The sequence below is a fragment of the Scyliorhinus torazame genome, chromosome 4 (genome assembly GCF_047496885.1).
Source record: "Scyliorhinus torazame isolate Kashiwa2021f chromosome 4, sScyTor2.1, whole genome shotgun sequence".
NCBI classification, from domain to species: domain Eukaryota; kingdom Metazoa; phylum Chordata; class Chondrichthyes; order Carcharhiniformes; family Scyliorhinidae; genus Scyliorhinus; species Scyliorhinus torazame.
In genome coordinates, this window is record NC_092710.1 from 222916814 (window position 1) to 222934254 (window position 17441).

General features: G+C 47.1%; 1 protein-coding gene across 3 annotated transcripts in view; it reads left to right on the forward strand.

The window, feature by feature from the left end:
* The window catches only part of cep85l (centrosomal protein 85, like), a 447302-nt gene extending 431522 nt beyond the window's left edge, over positions 1–15780 (forward strand). For all 3 annotated transcript variants that reach the window (XM_072499390.1, XM_072499387.1, XM_072499389.1), the window contains exons 12-13: positions 12591–12804; positions 15395–15780. In XM_072499390.1, the coding sequence (XP_072355491.1) occupies positions 12591–12804; positions 15395–15558 (378 nt within the window). In that variant the 3' untranslated portion in view covers positions 15559–15780. The remainder of the gene's footprint in view (positions 1–12590; positions 12805–15394) is intronic.
* The last annotated feature ends 1661 nt before the right edge of the window (positions 15781–17441 follow it).

Here is a 17441-nt window from a genome sequence, read left to right on the forward strand (position 1 = left end):
GAGGTTGGAGTGGCAGAGGGTAAAAGATGGAATGCTGGAGGTAGATAGGAGTTATGCAGAAGATGGGGACCCAGCGAAGTTGGAAAAGAGGAAGGAACTACAGGCGAGTTTTGACCGACTATCTACCAGGAAGGCGGTGCGCCAACAGAGGCGATGGGGTGCAGTTTACGAGCATGGGGAGAAGGCGGGGTCAGTATGTTAGCAGGTCAGTTTCAGAGGGAGGCGGTGGCAAGGAAAATTGTTCAGGTGAGGGACAGGCCAGGGAAGTTGGTGGTAGCTCTGGATCTGATTAACAAGGTCTTTGAGGAGAGACGTTGGACAGGTTAGGGCCACCTGGGGTAGACCGGGAGATGCAGGAATTTCTAGATGGGCTGGAGTACCTGAGGTTAGGGGAGGGGGGCAGGGCTACATTAGAAGGAGCGATAGTGGAGCAGGAGCTAAAAGATGCGAGTGGGAGGATGCAGTCGGGGAAGATGGCAGGGCCGGATGGGTTTCCGGTGGAATATTATAAAAAATTCAAGGCTAAGCTGGCACGCCTGATGGTGGGGATGTTTGAGGAGGCGATAGGGAAGGGGGTGTTACCACAAACTTTGGGCATTCATTTCCCTGTTCCTTAAAAAAGATAAGGATCAGACGGAGTGTGGGTCATATAGGCCCCTATCACTTTTAGATGTGGACGCAAAAGTATTACATAGAACATAGAACATAGAACGATACAGCGCAGTACAGGCCCTTCAGCCCACGATGTTGCACCGAAACAAAAGCCATCTAACCTACACTATGCCATTATCATCCATATGCTCATCCAATAAACTTTTAAATGCCCTCAATGTTGGCTGGCGAAGGTACTGGCAGGTAGGCTGGAAGAGTGCCTCCCGAAGGTGATAGGTAAAGATCAGATAGGGTTCGTAAGAGGGAGGCAGCTATTTTCAAACGTTAGAAGGGTATCGAACGTGGTTATGGCACCGGCAAAGGGGAAGGAAACAGAGGTGGTTGTGGCATTGGAGGCCGAGAAAGTGTTTGACCGGGTAGAATGGGGGTACTTAATGGCAGTTTTGAAACGGTTTGGGATTGGACCAAGATTTGTGGACTGGGTAAAGCTGCTATATAAGGAGTCGAGGGTGAGTGTCCGCACAAATAACATCAGCTCGAGATACTTTTCTCTCAACTGTGGGACTAGACAGGGATATCCTATGTCTCCCCTGCTGTTTGCACTCGTGATTGAGCCGTTGGCCATCGCGTTAAGAAGTTCGGGGGTTTGGAAAAAGACAGTGCGGGGGGGGGGGGGGATAGAGTATACGGTGTCCTTATATGCCAATGACTTGTTATACGTGTCCGAACCGAGTGTGCCAATAGGGGGAGTAATGGAGCTGCTTCGGGTGTTTGGGCCTTTCTCGGGGTACAAATTAAATCGAGGCAAGAGTGAGTATTTTGTGGTGTCTCGGCCGGGGGTGGGGGCAGGGGTGGGGGAGGGGCTGCCATTCCGTAGGGCAGGGACTCACTTTAGATACCTTGGGGTGCAAGTTGCTCGGTAGTGGAGTGAGGGGGGCGGCTCCGTAGGTACATCATTTCTAGTTTGGTGGGGAAAGTGATCTGGCAAGGAGGGATGGTCTCCCTCTGTCACTGGCGGGTCGGGTACAGGCGGTTAAAATTAACGTGTTGCCGCCATTTCTGTTTATTTTCCAATGCCTGCTGATTTTCCTGCCAAAGGCATTTTTCCGAGAGATTGAAGGAATGATTACCTCGTCCATATGGGGAGGGAAGGTGGCCAGAGTGAGAAAGGTGCTGCTACAGAGGGGAAGGCAGGTAGGGGGTTTGGGTCTTCCGAACCTGATGTATTACGACTGGGCGGCGAATGTGGAGAAGGTACAGAGCTGGGTCAGAGGGGTTGATTCCCAGTGGGTCAGAATGGAGGAGAGTTTGTGCAGGGGGTCGGGACTGAAAGCACTAGCAACAGCGCCGCTCCCGATGGCCCCGGGGAAATACTCAGGGAGTCCGGTAGTAATAGCTTCATTGAAAATCTGGAGGCAGTTTCGGCAGCACTTCGGGTTGGGGGCAGGGTCAAGGGAAACGCCGATTCGGGAGGAACCGCAGATTTGAGCCAAGGAAGTGAGACGGAAATTTTCGAAAATGGGAGGAGAAGGGGATTAAGACACTGAAAGATTTGTTTCTTGGGGGTCAGTTTGCAGGATTGAAGGAGCTGGAAGCGAAGTATGGGCTGGAGCAGGGGGAAATATTTAGATACATGCAGGTTCTAGATTTTGCCAGGAAGGAGATCCAGAGCTTCCCGGTGGAGCCGGCGTCCACATTGCTGGAGGAGGTGCTGACGACAAGGGCCTGGAGAAGAGGGTAGTGTCGACGGTTTACGGGGCTATTTTGGAAGAGGAGAAGGCACTACTGGAAGTGATCAAAGCAAAGTGGGAGGAAGAGTTGGGAGAGGGTATGGAGGAGCGGTTCTGGTATGAGGTGTTCCGGAGAGTGAATGACTCCACCTCGTGCGCGAGGTTGGGGCTGATACAGCTGAAGGTGGTATATAGAGTACACCTCACAAGCTGAGGATGAGTCGGCTCTTTGAGGGAGTAGAAGATGTGTGTGAACGTTGCGGGGGGGGGGCCCGGCAAATCACGTTCATATGTTTTGGCCCTGTTCAAAGGCGGAGGATTACTGGAAGGAGGTTTTAAGGGTAATCTCTAAAGTGGTAAATGTGAAACTGGACCAGGGCCCTCGGGGGGCCATATTCGGGGTGTCGGACGAGCCGGGGTTGGAAACGGGTATGGAGGCAGATGTTGTTGCCTTCGCCTCATTGATCGCACGAAGGCGGATCCTGTTAGGATGGAGAGCAACCTCTCCACCCTGTGCCCTGGCGTGGTGGAGGGACCTGTTGGAATACTTGACTCTTGAGAAGTTTGAATTGAGGGGAAGGATGGAGGGGTTCTACAATTCATGGACATTATTCATTATGCACTTTCAAGAATTGGATAACATCGAACATTAGTTGGGGGGGGGGGTGGGAGGGTTGGGGGGAGGGGGGCTGTATGTGTTAATGGTAACTATGGGTGATTCCTGATTCCTTTTTGTTATTTGTTTATGTTCACATGCGGGCAGTTGTTTGTGGGTTGGTGGGAAGATGGGATTGTTGTTGTTGATATCGGGGTTGATATTATATTCATTACTGCTTATTGTTTATCGTTGGTGGGTGCAAATTTGGGAGAAAATGTGAAAAAAGAGGAGAATAAAAAGATTTTTTTTAAAAATCTTGAATGCGCAAGATGCTGCAATCGGAGGAGTGAAAATATTTCTTATGCTTGGAGGAGATTCTAGAGATAGGGAGGGATATGAAATGAAGGAGATGAGAATTTTGAAATGATGGCATAGCAATGAAACTCATCTCAGACAAAGACAAATATAGTTACTGTAAAGGTAAAACTGACCTTTGATTCAAAAGTAAAGAAGTACGTGGCATAGATTTAGGAATGCAGCCATGATGCATTCAAATGCAATGGACTGAAGATCACAGAAGCACAGAATTGTTACAGTGCAGAAGGAGGCTATTTGGCCCATCGTGTCGGCACAAAGTTCTAAATAAAGACAGAAATAAATACAACAAAATATTGATGTAAAATTCAAGACAAAAACATTGCTGACAATCATAGCTGATAAGCACCTTACATTGAGTTTCCATTAAAACACTCCGCCATATACCTCCTTCCTTTAGAAGTAAATTGGATGACAACAAATTTCTGTGTATAGATCTTGCTGACACATTACTCTTTTTAAAGGGAGTAATAGACTAGTTTGGGCAGCTGTGAATTTATATTCATTTCATTTTGAGTAATTATTATTGAACAATTAGATAACATTCATTCAATTGCTTTCTCTTTAATATAAGATCACAACAACTGTGGTATTTCATGGGACCAACACAATGCAGTGTTGGTACGTATAGATTCACAGCCTAGCCAAAGCTTATCATAAGACATTTAAATTAATTAGGGTAGCGAGAGGAAGCATGGGCGTCATTCTCCGACCCCCCGCCGGGTCGGAGAATGGCCGTTGGCCGCCGTGAATCCCGCCCCCGCCCCCGCCGAAGTCTCCGCTCCCGGAGATTGGGCGGGGGCGGGAATCCAGCCGCGCCGGTTGGCGGGACCCCCCGCTGGATTCTCCGGCCCGGATGGGCCGAAGTCCCGCCCAGGAATTGCCTGTCCCGCCGACGTAAATCAAACCTGGTATTTACCGGCGGGACCAGGCAGCGTGGGCGGGCTCCGGGGTCCTGGGGGGGGGCGCGGGGCGATCTGACCCCGGGGGGTGCCCCCACGGTGGCCTGGCCCGCGATCGGGGCCCACCGATCCGCGGGCGGGCCTGTGCCGTGGGGGCACTCTTTCCCTTCCGCCTCCGCTACGGCCTCCACCATGGCGGAGGCGGAAGAGACTCTCCCCACTGCGCATGCGCGGGAAACTTTCAGCGGCCGCTGACGCTCCCGCGCATGCGCGGGGAAACTGACAGCGGCCGCTGACGCTCCCGCGCATGCGCCGCATTTCCGCGCCAGCTGGCGGGGCAACAAACGCCATTTCCGCCAGCTGGCGGGGCGGAAATCCCTCCGCCGTCGGCCTAGCCCCTCAATGTTGGGGCTAGGCCGCCAAAGATGCGGAGCATTCCGCACCTTTGGGCCGGCGCGATGCCCGTCTGATTTGCGCCGGCTTTGGCGCCAGTCGGCGGGCATCCCGCCGTTGGGGGAGAATTTCGCCCCTGATCTATCATCTTTCAATATAACCCAATACCCAGAGATCGCGACAAGGTAGTCTCAAGGTATTAATCGGAACGGGTCATCTACAAACCCCTCAGCATCGATGAAATATAACAAAGTATGTTTCTAATTTTAACTAAAATATTTCTGGCAATTGTAATTCTGACCACAGTAATGAACAAAATTCAGTAATAAGAACTAATACTTGGCAGGACTGTGCTGTTGGGCTCTTGTAGGAGTCATTGACTTCGACAAAAGTTTCATTCTTCCTAGGCCATGATACATTAAAGATTTCATGGAGCCTGCAGATCAATACATTGAAGGTTATTAACAGTTTTGTACACTAAATTAGTGGATAAAGCAGAGTTTAGAGTAGATGATTAAATTGGGAAAATGGCAGCTGTGGGAGATAATTAAATATGAATTGGGGCCTGCATGCAGCAGTGAAGATAGATTTACAGCTTAGTGATATAACAAAGAACAATACAGCACAGCAACAGGCCCCTCAACCCTCTAATCCTGCGCCAACCATGGCACCTGCCTAAACTAAAACTGTATGCACTTACGGAGTCCATATCCTTCCATTCCCACCCTATTCATATATTTGTCGAAATGTCCCTTAAATGCCGCTATTGTACCTGCTCCCACTGTGGGCAGCACGGTAGCATTGTGGATAGCACAATTGCTTCACAGCACCAGGGTCCCAGGTTCGATTCTGGCTTGGGTCACTGTCTGTGCGGAGTCTGCACATCCTCCCCGTGTGTGCGTGGGTTTCCTCCGGGTGCTCCGGTTTCCTCCCACAGTCCAAAGATGTGCAGGTTAGGTGGATTGGCCATGATAAATTGCCCTTAGTGTCCAAAATTGCCCTTAGGGTTGGGTGGGGTTGCTGGGTTATGGGGATAGGGTGGAAGTGTTGACATTGGGTGCTCTTTCCAAGAGCCGGTGAAGACTCGATGGGCCGAATGGCCTCCTTCTGCACTGTAAATTCTATGAAATTCTATGAAACTCCCCAGGTAGCGTATTCCATATATTTACCACACTCTGTGTAAAAAAACCTACCTCGCACATCTGTTCTAAACCTTTCCCCATGCACTTTAAACCTATGTCCCCTACTTGACTCTCCTACCCTAGGAAAGAGCATCTGACTACCCACTCTGTCCATGCCACTCATAATCTCGTAGACCTCTATCAGGTCGCCTCTCAATCTCTGTTGTTCCAGTGAGAACAGACCGAATTTATCTAACCTCTCCTCATAGCTAATGCCATCCATACCAGGCAACATCCTAGTAAACCGCTTCTGTACCCACTCCAAAGCATCCTTCTTTGGCGACCAGAATTGTACACAATATTCCAAATAAGGCCTAACTAAGATCCAGTATAGCTGCAACATGACGTGACAATTTTTATATTCAATGCCTCGTCCGATGAAGGCCAGCATGCCGTATGCTTTCTTGACCACCTTATCCACATGCGTTGCCACTCTCAGTGACCTGTGGACATGCACGCCCAGATCTCTCTGCCTGTCAGTGTTCGCAAGACCAGCTACATTTTCTTCCAAACCATTTATTGTGTAAGTTTTACACGCATTGGACCTTCCAAAGTGCATTATCTTACACTTGTCCGGATTAAACTCCATCTTCCATTTCTCCGCCCAAGACTCCAACCAGTTTAATCCTGCTGTATCCACTGACAATCCTCATCACCATCCGCAACTCCACCAATTTTTGTGTCATCTGCGAACTTACAAATCAGACCAGCTACATATATACCACGAACAACAAAGGCCCCAGAACTGATCCCTGTGGTACGCCGCTAGTCACAGCCTTCCATTCAGAAAAGCACCCTTCTACTGCTACCCTCTGTCTTCTGTATCCAACTTGCCAGCTTTCCTCTGATCCCATGTGACTTCATTTTTTGTACCGGTCTACCATGAGGTACCTTGTCAAAGGCTTTACTGAAGTCCATGTATACAACATCTACTGCCTTTCCCTCATCTATCAACTTTGTCACTTCCTCGAAAAACTCAATCAAATTAGTGAGGCACGACCTCCCCTTCACAAAACCATGCTGTGCATCACTAATAAATCCATTTGTTTCCAAATATGAGTACATCCTGTTCTAAGCGTGTTTTCCAATAGTTTCCCTACCACTGACATAAGGCTCACCGGCCTATAATTTCCTGGATTATCTCTACTGCTCTTCTTAAACAATGGAACAACATTGGCTACTCTCCAGTCCTCTGGAACTTCACCTGGAGTCAATGAAGCTGCAAAGATTACTGTCAAGGCCCTCCCTTGCCTCTCGCAGTATTCTGGGGTATATCCCATCAGGCCCTGGGGACTTATCTACTTTAATGATTTTTAAGATGCCCAACACCTCCTCTTTAGTAATATCAACATGACTCAGAATATCTACACACTCTACCCTATACTCCTCAGTCCTTCTCTTTGGTGAATACTGAGGCAAAGTATTCGTTTAGTATCTCTCCCATTGTCTTGGTTCCATTCATAGATTACCTCCAATATCCTTGAATGGACCAATTCTTTCTCTGGCTACCTTCTTGCGCTTTACATATGTGTAAAATGCCTTAGGATTTTCCTTAATCCTGTTTGCCAATGACACTTAATGGCCCCTTTTAGCCTTCCTAACTCCTACTTTAAGTTCCTTCCTATTTGCTTTATATTCTTCGAGGGCTTCATCTGTCCTAAGCCTTTTAGACCTTACAAATGCTTCCTTTTTCTTCTTACAAGATTCATAATATCCCTCGTTATCCAGGGTTCCCTATACTTGCCACACTTACGTTTCATCCTCACAGGTACATGCCGGGCCTGAATTCTAATCAACTGACATTTGAAAGCCTCCCACATGCCGGATGTTGATTTTCCCTCAAACAGCCTCGCCCAATCAACACTCACCAGATCCTGCCTAATGCTGTTGTAATTTGCCTTCCCTCAGTCTAACCCCTTCACCTGAGGACCACTCGTGTCCTTTTCCTTAAGCAGCTTAAAACTTACAGAATTATGATTACTGTTCCCAAAATTATCTCCTACTAAAACCTTGATCACCTGGCCGGGCTCATTTCCCAGCACCAGGTCTAATATGGCCCCTTCCTGAGTTGGGATATTTACATATTGTTTCAAGAAGCTCCTTGCAAATTCTGCTCCATCCATGCCTCTAGCAGAAGTGTGTCCCAGTCACTATAGGGAAAGTTAAAATCACCGATCATGACAATCCTATTGTTTCCAAGATCTGTCTGCATATCTCTCCTCTATCTCCCGCTGGCTGTTAGGAGGTCTGCAGTAAACCCCCAACATTGTGACAGCACCCTTCCTATTCCTGAGCTCCACCCAGATTACCTCGCTGCCTGAACCCTCGAAGGTGGTTCTCCCTCAGCACAGCTATGATATTCTCCTTAACCAATAATGCAACTCCCCCCACCTCTTTTGCATCCTCCTCTATCCTGCCTGAAGCATCTAAATCCTGGAATATTTACTTGCCAATCCTGTCCCTCTTTTAACCAAGTTTCTGTAACAGCAACAATATCATAATTCCACGTATTAACCCAAGCTCTAAATTCATCTGTTTTACCTGAAATACACCTCGCATTGAAATTAATGCACTTCAGCCCACCAGCTCTGCTGCATTGACCAACCACTCCCTGACGACTTTTCCTCTTAATCTTACTGGCTTTAGTCTGCAGCTCTCCCTCAGTTATTTCTCTCGCTGACCTACTACTCCGATTTCCTCCCACAAATCCTGAAAGATGTGCTGTTAGGTCATTTGGACATTCAGAATTCTCTCTGAGTACCTGAACAGGAGCCAGAATGTGGTGACTAGGGGCTTTTCACAGTAATTTCATTGCAGTGTTAATGTAAGCTTACTTAGAATCATAGAATTTACAGTGCCATTCGGCCCATCGAACCTGCACCGGCTCTTGAAAAGAGCACCCCACTTAAGCCCACACCTCCACACTATCCCCGTACCCCAGTAACCCCATCTAACCTTTTTGGACACTAAGAACAATTTATCATGGCCAATCCACCTAACCTGCACATCTTTGGACTGTGGGAGGAAACCGGAGCACCCGGGGGAAACCCACGCAGACTCAGGGAGAATGTGCAGACCCTGCACAGTCAGTGACCCAAGCCAGGAATCAAACCTGGGACCCTGGAGCTGTGAAACAACTGGACTAACCACTGTGCTACCCTGCAACCCTACTTCTGACAATAAAAAAAAACCTTCCCCTCTTTTAAGATACAGAAACAAAACCCCAACCAAATAAAAAAAATGTCAATAAGAAAAAACAATCCCTGTCCTCACCAACCAAGTCCAAATCCCAACTCTCATCACAGTCCCAGTCCTTCAGCCTTACCGAACGCCTCCACTGTCTCAAAATAAAAGCCCTTCAAATTATGAGTCACTCTCAGCTTTGCAGGGTAGACCAACAAAGAACAAAGAAAAGTACACCACAGTAACAGGTCCTTCGGCCCTCCAGATCTGTGCCGATCATGCTGCCCGTCTAAACTAAAGTCTTCTACACTTCCTGGGTCCGTATCCCTCTATTCCCATCCTATTCATGTATTTGTCAAGATGCCCCTTAAATGGCACTATCGTCCCTGCTTCCACCACCTTCTCCGGCAGCGAGTTCCAGGCACCCACTACCCTCTGTGTAAAAAACTTGCCTCGTACATCTCCTCTAAACCTTGCCCCTCGCACCTTAAACCTATGCCCCCTAGTAATTGACCCCACTACCCTGGGAAAACGTCTCTGACCATCCACTCTGTCTCTGCCCGTCATAATTTTGTAGACCTCTATCAGGCGCCCCTCAACCTCCGTCGTTCCAGTGAGAACAAACCGAGTTTATTCAACCGCTCCTCATAGCTAATGCCCTTCATACCAGGCAACATCCTGGTAAATCTCTTCTGCACCCTCTCTAAAGCCTCCACAACCTTCTGGTAGAGTGGTGACCAGAATTGAACACTATACTCCAAGTGTGGCCTAACTAAGGTTCTATACAGCTGCAACATGACTTGCTAATTTTTATACTCAATGCCCCGGCCAATGAAGGCAAGCATGCCGTATGCCTTCTTGACTACCTTCTCCACCTGTGTTGCCCCTTTCAGTGACCTGTGGACCTGTACACCTAGATCTCTTTGACTTTCAATACTCTTGAGGGTTCTACCATTCACTGTATATTCCCTACCTGCATTAGATCTTCCAAAATGCATTACCTCACATTTGTCCGGATTAAGCTCCATATGCCATCTCTCCGCCCAAGTCTCCAAACGATCTAAATCCTGCTGTATCCTCTGACAATCCTCATCGCTATCCGCAATTCCACCAACCTTTGTGTCATCTGCAAACTTACTAATCAGACCAGTTACATTTTTTTCCAAATCATTTATTTATACTACGAACAGCAAAGGTCCCAGCACTGATCCCTGCAGAACACCACTCATCACAGCCCTCCAATCAGAAAAGCACCCTTCCATTGCTACCCTCTGCCTTCTATGACCTAGCCAGTTCTGTAACGATCTTGCCAGCTCACCCCTGATCCCGTGGTACTTCACCTTTTGTACCAGTCTGCCATGAGAGACCTTGTCAAAGGCCTTACTGAAGTCCATATAGACAACATCCACTGCCCTACCCGCATCAATCATCTTTATGACCTCTTCGAAAAACTCTATCAAGTTAGTGAGACACAACCTCCCCTTCACAAAACCGTGCTGCCTCTCGCTAATACGTCCATTTGCTTCCAAATGGGAGTAGATCCTGTCTCGAAGAATTCTCTCCAGTAATTTCCCTACCACTGACGTAAGGCTCACTGACCTGTAGTTCCCTGGATTATCCTTGCTACCCTTCTTAAACAACGGAACAACATTGGCTATTCTCCAGTCCTCCGGGACATCACCTGAAGACTGAGGATCCAAAGATTTCTGTCAAGGCCTCAGAAATTTCCTCTCTAGCCTCCTTCAGTATTCTGGGGTAGATCCCATCAGGCCCTGGGGACGTATCTACCTTAATATTTTTCAAGACACCAACACCTCGCTTTTTTGGATCTAAATGACCCAGGCTATCTACACACCCTTCTCCAGACTCAACATCCACCAATTCCTTCTCTTTGGTGAATACTGATGCAAAGTATTCATTTAGTACCTCGCCCATTTCCTCTGGCTCCATACATAGATTCCCTTGCCTGTCCTTCAGTGGGCTAACCCTTTCCCTGGCTACCCTCTTGCTTTTTATGTACGTGTAAAAAGCTTTGGGATTTTCCTTAACCCTATTTGCCAATGACTTTTCGTGACCCCTTTTAGCCCTCCTGACTCCTTGCTTAAGTTCCTTCCTACTTTCCTTATATTCCACACAGGCTTCATCTGTTCCCAGCCTTCTAGCCCTGACAAATGCCTCCTTTTTCTTTTTGACGAGGCCTACAATATCTCTCGTTATCCAAGGCTTCCGAAATTTGCCGTATTTATCCTTCTGCCTCACAGGAATATGCTGGTCCTGAGTTCCTTTCAACTGACAGTTGAAAGTCTCCCACATGTCAGATGTTGATTTACCCTCAAACATCCGCCCCCAATCTAGGTTCTTCCCCCAATTTAGCACATTCACCCTAGGACCACTCTTATCCTTGTCCACCAGCACTTTAAAACTTACTGAATTGTGGTCACTGTTCCCGAAATGCTCCCTTACTGAAACTTCTACCACCTGGCCGGGCTCATTCCCCAATACCAGCCCCTTCCCTAGTTGGACTATCTACATATTGTTTTAAGAAGCCTTCTGGATGCTCCTTACAAACTCTGCCACTCCGAATCTCACTCCGCTGCCGTACAATGCCGGCTTCACCTGTCCAAAGGCCGCCTGCCTTCTCATTAACTCTGCTCAGATCTTGGTATATACATATACCAATGCCTCCCCCCTTCATTTCTCGTCTCTGCTTCGCCCAGCTCAAAACCTTATCCTTCATGTAGTAACTGTGCAAGCAGACCGCACTTGGTGTCTCATTCGCTTTAGACTTTGGACTGAGTGACTGATGTGCCCTGTCCAACTCGTAGCAGGAGGGTACTTCCCCTCCCCCTTCAACTCAGCAAACATTTTCCCACCACCTTTCTGCCTGATTAAATGCCCCCTCCACCCAATGTGTCTACAAGTGAGACTAGGATTGCTGCAGTGAGTAGCTTATCTCCTGACTCCTCAAAGCCAGTCCACCAAGTACAAGGCACAAGTCAGGTGTGTGGTGGAATACTCTCCATTTGTCTGGATGAGTGCAGCTCCAACAACACTCAAGAAGCTCAACACCAAAGCAGCCTGATTGATTGGCATCCCATCTATCTTAACACTCACTCCTCTACAACTGATACACTGTAGCAGCAGTGTGTACCATATTCAAGATACACCGCAGCAACTCACCAGGGGGAGTTGACAGCACCTTCCAAACCCACAATCTCTACCACCTAGAAAAACAGGGGTAGCAGCCATATGGCAATACCACCATCTGAACGTTCCCCTCCAAGTCACTTACCATCCTGACTTGGATATTTATTACCATTCTTTCACTGTTGCTTAGTCAAAATCTTGAAATTACATTCCTAAAAGCACTGTGGGGCGTACCTATACCTCATGCACTGCAGCGATGCAAGAAGGTGGCTAACCACCACCTTCCCAAGGGCAATTAAGGGTGGGCAATCAGTGGTGGCCTAGCCAGCAATGCCCACATTCTATGAATGAATATAAAAAGGAAATTAAACAGCTCTAATTGAAGAGCTAGCAGCAACACATGTACAACTGATCTATTGGCTACCTGTCGTGTAATTTCTACATGTAACATTTCATTTCATACATTTAGTTTTCATCAAAGAACCAAAAAGTGTCAGAAAATGATGAACAACTGCAGGAAACTGAAGAGCCCAAGCAATGCTCAGCAGAAGAAACACCAGCCATCCAAAAGCTACTGAAAGAAATATCCTCCTGTCTGCATGACCTGCGAGAACTATGCAATATTCTTACTCAGAGGGCGCAGGGAAAGGAGCCAAACCTTTCTCTCTTACTTGGGTTACAATGTAAGTACAATTTTGAACTTACTCCTGTAGGTTTGCAGAAGACGAGTCCAGACTGAGGGTAATTTTTAGGCAATTCAGTGTTCTCTGATATGGGGGTTCTCTGGTGGGGGTCTCTGATGGACGGGTCCGGTGAGGGTCTTTGATGGGAGGGTCTGTTGGGGTCTCTGGTGGGGTCTTGTGGGGTCTCTAATGGGTCTGATGGAGGTCTCTAATGGGGGGTCTGGTGGGAGTCTCTGATGGGAATCTCTGATGGGGGTCTGATGAAGGTCTCTGATGGGGGGCTCTGGTGGGTGGCCATATGGGGGAGGCGCTTGTTTTGGTTCTGATGGGGGGGGGCGTGGAATGGGATGGGGGGGGGACACAGGATTCTCCGCCACATCGGGTACTTCTGCTACCGGCTGTGGGGAGTGGAGAAACCAGCCCACGGTTATTGCAGCATGAATATATTTTCAAATTTCCTTGGTTTCCCTTTTGATGATTTTATTAAGTTAATTGATTAGCACCTTGTATTTCACCTCTGGGACTTGGTATGATTCCATTGTACACTGATGAGCTAAAGGTCCTCTGTGTTGCTGCTATAAACGATCCTACATGAGATGAGCTATTCAATTCCTTTATCCATATATCAGACACTAATAGGCAGTCTAACATTGTCTGCAAGGAATAGCACTATAGTAAAGAAAACATTTGTGCAGCCGATGGCGCTTGTCAGAATTTTGGATTGAATGGCATTGCTGTCAGAGTGGTAGATGCTTGCTTCTCAAATGTGTAATTCTCAGACTCAATACAAGTAATAACAAAATATTCCATTCCCCACACTCTTGATGAGCACATAAGTTCACTGCCCCCAAAACTGCAAAGAAATTGGGAGCAATGTCACCTTGTGCATGTCAAAACAATAGAATTGCTAATTGAGGGAAGTGTATCTGATACAGAATTATATTGTTGCTAATTGAGGAAGGAGGTATCTGATTCAGAATTATATTGTTGCTAATTGAGGAAGGGGGTATTGGATTCAGAATTATATTGTTGCTAATTGAGGAAGGGGGTATCTGATTCAGAATTATATTGTTGCTAATTGAGGAAGGGGGTATCGGATTCAGAATTATATTGACGTTAAGTGAGAGAAGGATAATTGATACATAATTATTGTGTCGCTGATTAAGGGAGGGATGTAGGATACAGAATTATACTGCTGCTAATTCAGGGGTGGGTATGTGATACAGAATTGTATTGTTCCTAATTGAGGGAGGGTTGATGGATACAGAATTATATTGTTGCTAATTCAGGCAGAAGTGACTGATACAGAATTATCAGGTTGAATTCTACTGGGATGGCTATGCCACCTTTGTGTGGCACCCGAAGACAGGAGGATATCCCACTTAGGTGGATGGTCAGGTCCAGCGAGATACCTTTCCTGAGCTGGCACCATTCCAAATAATGAAGGTGACTCTCACCCAACCTAAGATCAGCACAACCATTTAGAGGGTTGGTGACTCGGCAGCATCGAGAAACACCATGCTATCGAGGGGTCTCAGCGGGAAAATCCCTGATGAGGCCACACTTAGTCCCATTCTCTGCACTGAGGAGCTCCATTCTCTGGAGTTCCTCGGTGCAGGAGATTGGGACACCATTTTTAATGGACCTCTCTTGACGTCTGAACCCCCTCCAAAGCCCCAACTCAACCATAAGGGGGACCTTGTTCCCCCCGCCCTCCACCCCCTCCCCCCGCAACCCCCAGCATACATGGAGGGTACCCCCAGGCTCGATCTGTAGCGTGGGAAAGATGCCAGCTTGACACCCTGGCAGTGATTCTGCCACCTGGGCAATAGCTGGCTGGCACCCAGGTGACAGTGCCAGGCTGGCAGTGCCAGGGTTCTCAGGTGGTACCAGCAGTGCCACCCTGCCCAGAGGGTAAGCACCTGGGGGCCTCCAATCCCCTGGGAGACCCCCCATGATTGCCGTTCCGTATGGTCCCTGTTTGCGAAGACCAGCACTGACCAGAGACTTTTGATAGTTCATGGGAATGCATATTAGAGTGAGACTAAGGGCAGCACGGTGGCACAGTGGTTAGGACTGCTGCTTCACGGCGCCGAGGTCCTAGCTCTGGGTCACTGTCCGTGTGGTGTTTGCACGTTCTCCCCGTGTTCGTGTGGGTTTCGCCCCCACAACACAAAGATGTGCAGCGTAGGTGGATTGGCCATGCTAAATTGGAAAAAATGAATTGGGTACTCTAAATTTAAAAAACAAAATAGAGTGAGACTAGCTGTCTCATTCCAATATGCAGATTTATTAAAAGAGATCCCATCCACAATGGGCAAGATTAACATGACAGCATGTTGTGCGATTGTGGGTGTGGCGAGCAAGGTAGATTCCAGAAGACGGACCTCCCGCCACCTACCGGCCACGTCGTACCACACCGTGCAGCCTTATTTTCCTCTGTTCACTGCTCAGCAATGAGTTAGGAATTTAATATGGGAAATAACAATTACACACAATTACCATTTGATGAAAGTAGCACACACAAGAAAATCTATCCCATGTGACAAGATGTCTATATTAACAAATGCTTTCTCTGATTCACTGGCAGCTCTGCACTGTTCAGGCGATGAAGGAGAGAATTACCAGAGTGGAGAAACACTTTCAAAGAAGTTAACTGATGTTTGTCAGTTGAGGAAAGATATTGATGAATTGAGGACCATAATATCAGACCGATATGCTCAGGATATGGGTGACAACTGTATTACTCAGTGACAATGTGTTTATCTTGCAGCAATAAGGGCATTGACTGTAATGCTGCTTTGTTACAGTCCTTTGCTCTTCTATTAAAGAGCCATGAAGAAAAATTGCAGCTAACATCTGAAAGAATGAGCCACGAATGAAGCTTTGTTGTTTTATCGAAAGATGCTGTTGTAGAATAAGATGGAATATATGAAAATTTGCTCCCAATTAAACTTAGTGGTTCATTTAAAACTACTGAAGGTAGAACCAAATATGATTTAAGTTAAACCTATTTTCTTTACTGGAAAAATATTTTATTTATTAATTTGAATCTAAGGCTATATCTAATGGAGGTGACGAGGGTCTCTCTTACTGCTTGGAGAGAGGACAGGGGCCCCACATTGCCTCCTTTGAGAAAGGCCCATCAAACTATGTACCAATCAGGCACTGAACTGGACAGCAGCTGGTCTTTTCAGTAACCCAGGACCCGGGGAGTAAGTTCTGCCTGCCGCGAGCTGTCAGCCAACCAAAGGCTGGCAGTGTGATTGGACAGCAGTGCCACCAGGGAGACAGTGCCATCTCAGGTTTATCAACCATACCATTGCAGGTTTCAAGCTCACAGTTGGTTGATATCAGAGGGTGGAGGATCATGGGGAAAGGGGTCGGCAGCAAGGGCATTGGACATTATTTGTCCACTTAAGGGTCTCAATTAGTGGCGGAATGGAAAAGCCGAAGATCTTCCCATTGTTGTCTTAATCAGGGTGGAGGTGGGAAGGCAGCAGGGTCCTCACCTGCCATCTTGATTAAATGCCCCACACCATCACCAAAGGCGTCACTGGGAAGGGCAGTTCACTGTTGAGAACTGAGAGCTGTAACTTGCCTAATCGGAAGAGTACTTTGCTATTTTATTTGAATTAGCCTTAATTTACCCCATTCAGATATATGTGGACTGTGAACAACAATAACATTGCTCGCCATTACGATAAAATGCAACTTCAAGTATTTTACAAATGAAACAATTATTATTTTGAGTTCCAATACAGAGGTGTGAATTTAGATTCACTGGATCATTCTCAAACTTAATTGCACCTCCAAACTCCATTTTATGTATCAATAATTCCTCAGTAACTCCAACCTGGGAATATCTCTTTCACATTTACCATACATTTATTGCTATTTCATGACCTTAATCATGATCTTTTAGTGTCAAATTTAATTGGTGGGTGGGGGCCTCGGCTGTCATTTAGATATTGAATCGGGCCTTGCTTCCTGCCGGAGACCACACTTAGAAATTGTTTGGGGGAATTGCGCCCGTAATAAACTATTATGACCAGAACTTATAGGGTTAGTGGAGCGAAAGAAACTAGTGAATCAAGAAAACGGAAATAATCCATGTTCACTGAGGAAACTATCTCGGAGTTTCTCTGATCCCAGTGCGCCTCCCTAGCGCTGCGAGCGAGGATGGAGAATTTGGCGCTCAGCCACATCTCGATTCACTGCAGCGGGCCCAGCCAATCCCATCAACGTGAAGGAACGGAGAATTCTGCCCTCCATCTGTTCATTTCCAATTTTGGAACAGTGCAGTATTCCCCTCATTATATCGACTATTCCCATATATCGCAATTTGAAATTTATCAGAATGATGTTGCTTCTCACATGACCAGTTCAACCTATTATATATGACACACACTGACCCACCTTTCTGGGATCCTAAATTTCGATTTGGCCTCTCATTATTTTCAGGATCCAATTTGACCACCCCTTCATGGGATTTTGTGAAACCCACATCAAATGCAATCTGGTAATCTAGCCTTGAGCAGTCTGGGCTGGATGTGCAGAAGATTGGAAATCACATCAAGTACAACAAAAGATTCAATTCCAGTTGGAAAGCAGTACCACCTTGCATGTTTAGCACA